Genomic DNA, 3,039 nt, shown 5'->3' with positions numbered 1-3,039 from the left:
TAAATATTGCTCAATCAAATTTCAAATCCATTCAACAAAATACGAACAATTCTTTTTCATTGAACCCAAACAAGAAGCAAAGAGAAATTATATTTTCCTCGATGATGATTTCTTCCTGGAGAAAGAGAAGAGCTGCAAAGCGTGCAGAGAAAGAGCAGCAAAGGAACGAGAATGGCGAAATGGAGCTTACGATCCCAAGAGATTTCAGGTGTCCGATATCGTTAGACTTGATGAACGATCCGGTCACGTTGTCGTCGGGGATAACGTATGATCGAGAGAGCATCGAGAAGTGGATCGAGGCCGGGAATTTCACTTGTCCTCTCACGAATCAAGTCCTGAGGAGTCTGGAACCGATACCGAATCACGTCATAAGGAGGAAGATACAAGACTGGTGCGTCGAGAATCGGTCTTACGGTATCGAAAGGATCCCTACCCCTCGTGTTCCGATAAGTTCCATGGAGGTTTCGGGGATTCTTTCAAAGATAGACTTCGCTTGCAAGAAGCTCGACAACGAAGGGTGTCGAGCTTTGGCGGCGAAACTCAAGGCATTGGCCAAAGAGAGCGAACGTAACAAACGGTGCATTGCGACAAATGGGGCAGGCGCCGCTTTATCGGAAGCTTTCGCGACGTTTTCCGTGGCGTCGTCTTTTGGTGAAAACGTCGCGGTATTGGAGGAGATATTGTCAGCTTTGATTACGATGTTCCCTCTCGATGGAGAAGCCAAGGGCTACATAGTATCAGCTCCGGCCTTACGTTGCTTAATATGGTTTTTAAGCAGCGGAGACTTATCGAGGCGAAGAAACTCAGTTTTGGCCTTAAAAGAGCTCGTTTCATCAATGGAAGATCAAAGAAAAACACTGAATTTATTATCAAATATCGAAGGTGTCATCGAAGCATTCTTCAAGCTCATTAAAAACCCAGTTTGCTCAACATCAACAAAAGCATCATTAACCATCATTTACCACATGATCACATCGTCTTCAACCAGCCAAAAACAAGTAATTAAACTCGTAAACCTGGGCGTAATCCCATTGCTGCTAGAAACACTCGTCGACACCGAAAGGGCAATGTGCGAGAAAGCCTTGGGCGTTCTCGACGGCATCGTCAACAACGAACAAGGCAGGGAAATGGCCTGCAACAATGCCTTGATGATCCCGGTTTTGGTTAAGAAAATACTTCGAGTTTCAAATTCGGCAACCGAGTTCTCAGTCTCCATTTTGTATAAGCTTTGCAAGGACGAGCAAAAGGAAGATGGTGGCGTCCTCGTAGAAGCTCTTCAAGTCGGTGCTTTTCAGAAACTTTTGCTGTTATTGCAGCTTGGGTGTGTTGAGAAGACGAAGCAGAGAGTTTCAGATTTGTTGAAGATGTTGAATCTTCATAGGAACAAAGTAGAATGCGTTGATCCCATGGACCAGTTCAAGAATCTCAAAAGACCTTTTTAGGGAAAAAATTTTGTTATAATTTGGTAGATTATACAATTCAATGTACAAAAACATAGGTTAAAATATAAAAAAAAATATTGATTTATTCTTTCTTTTACTCTTGATTTATTGCTCTAAGCATCAAATAAATTGGATTAAGAATTCTCAAACAACGTCAATATTTAAAATTTTAACGTTACAGACAGAGAAAACTGAATGAAAAAATTATTTTATAATGAATTTTTATAAAATTTAATTTAAATAATTAATAAATAAATTAAATATTGAAAATATGAAATAAAATGGTACTCGGTGTCAAAGCAACCTGGTCAACACAAGGCCTATAGAAAAAGTGTTCAAAGTGGGTTAGCGATTTTGAGTCATTTTCTTAATTTAATTAATCGTTAAGGCATTGATATGAATGTGAAGCCGCCCCATGAAAGGTGTGGCAGCTATCAGTCACCGGTGACTTTGTCTTGTGGACTTGCTTGTATATTCATTTAGGTATATCTTAGAATAAGATATTTCTTTTTATTCCAACAAGCTCCATTAGTTATTTAACAATGAAATAAATATTTTAATTAAATTATAAAATATATATTATTAGTGTTATTTCAGTCCAAAATAATAAATCTAAATCCCTAGAAAATCAATAAATCTAAGAAATAAAATGTGCATTACTTGGAATTTTTAAATTAAAATTCAAGTTATTTGAATTTTGAACATGCATTGACTAGTGCATTACATTTGAAAGACGTTGTCCAGTGCCGAAACAATAACCCTTGTAAAAATGGTGCGATCAACAACGGATTTTTGATAGCATGATTTAAAGAGTTTATTTACAAAATTAAATTATTATAAGATTAAATTATTTTTTTAAAAACTTTTGAATGATTTATTATTATTTTTAAATAAAAGTTAATAATTCTTTTAAAAAATTTAAGAAAATATTTAGTTAGAAATATTTAAAACATTAAAATATGACAAACAAATTCAAAATCTTTTTTTTTTGGTATCCCGAGGTATCTACAAGCTTCGCCTAGGACTAATCCTACGAGGTACTGTCGGGTACTAAAGGTGGGGACTTCTCCCAAGAAAGTTTGATGCATCTACAAGGGTTCGAACTAGAGACTACTTGCTTAAGCGACCAGAGCCCCTTCCACTCAGACCAATCTTCGTTGGTACAAATTCAAAATCTTTAATAATATTATTTATCTATTTTTTAATTATTATAAATGTAAAGGAAAAAATGAATGACACCAAATTTGAATTTTAGTTTATGACGACAAAGAATAATAATTTTATCAATTTAATTATAACTCTATGACATAAATTAAAATAATTTTAATTTTATAATAAAAGAGTCCTTATAACTACCCATATAATGCAATAGAAAAAAAATTCTTGTGTATTGTAAATGAATTTTTATTTTCTTAACTAGATGATATCTATAATATTTCGGAGAAGACGTTGAGATTGTAGGACAATTTAAAATACAGTTGGACGACATATCGTCTTCTACAGAACAACTTTCGTGCATAACAAATTATTATTTTTTGGATAAGTAAAAAATTTATTATCCAAGGAAGTGTCAATACAAATATCCCAATCAAGGATA

The 3,039-nt window shown here is 34.6% G+C and overlaps 1 protein-coding gene across 1 annotated transcript; it reads left to right on the top strand.

The window, feature by feature from the left end:
- On the top strand, positions 1–1,539 carry LOC120156380 (U-box domain-containing protein 21-like). The gene has a single exon (XM_039167697.1). It carries the CDS (start codon positions 102–104, stop codon positions 1,440–1,442), a length of 1,341 nt encoding a protein of 446 aa, XP_039023628.1. The 5' UTR covers positions 1–101; the 3' UTR covers positions 1,443–1,539.
- The last annotated feature ends 1,500 nt before the right edge of the window (positions 1,540–3,039 follow it).

This window comes from Hibiscus syriacus, unplaced genomic scaffold, assembly GCF_006381635.1.
Source record: "Hibiscus syriacus cultivar Baekdansim isolate YM2019G1 unplaced genomic scaffold, ASM638163v2 tig00111220_pilon, whole genome shotgun sequence".
NCBI classification, from domain to species: Eukaryota; Viridiplantae; Streptophyta; class Magnoliopsida; order Malvales; family Malvaceae; genus Hibiscus; species Hibiscus syriacus.
The sequence above is the reverse complement of the archived record's forward strand: the minus strand, read 5'-3'. Positions and strand labels throughout refer to the sequence as shown.

Coding starts and splice junctions, on each gene's coding strand:
- LOC120156380 (XM_039167697.1), top strand. CDS start 102: ATGATGATTTCTTCCTGGAGAAAGAGAAGAGCTGCAAAGCGTGCAGAG.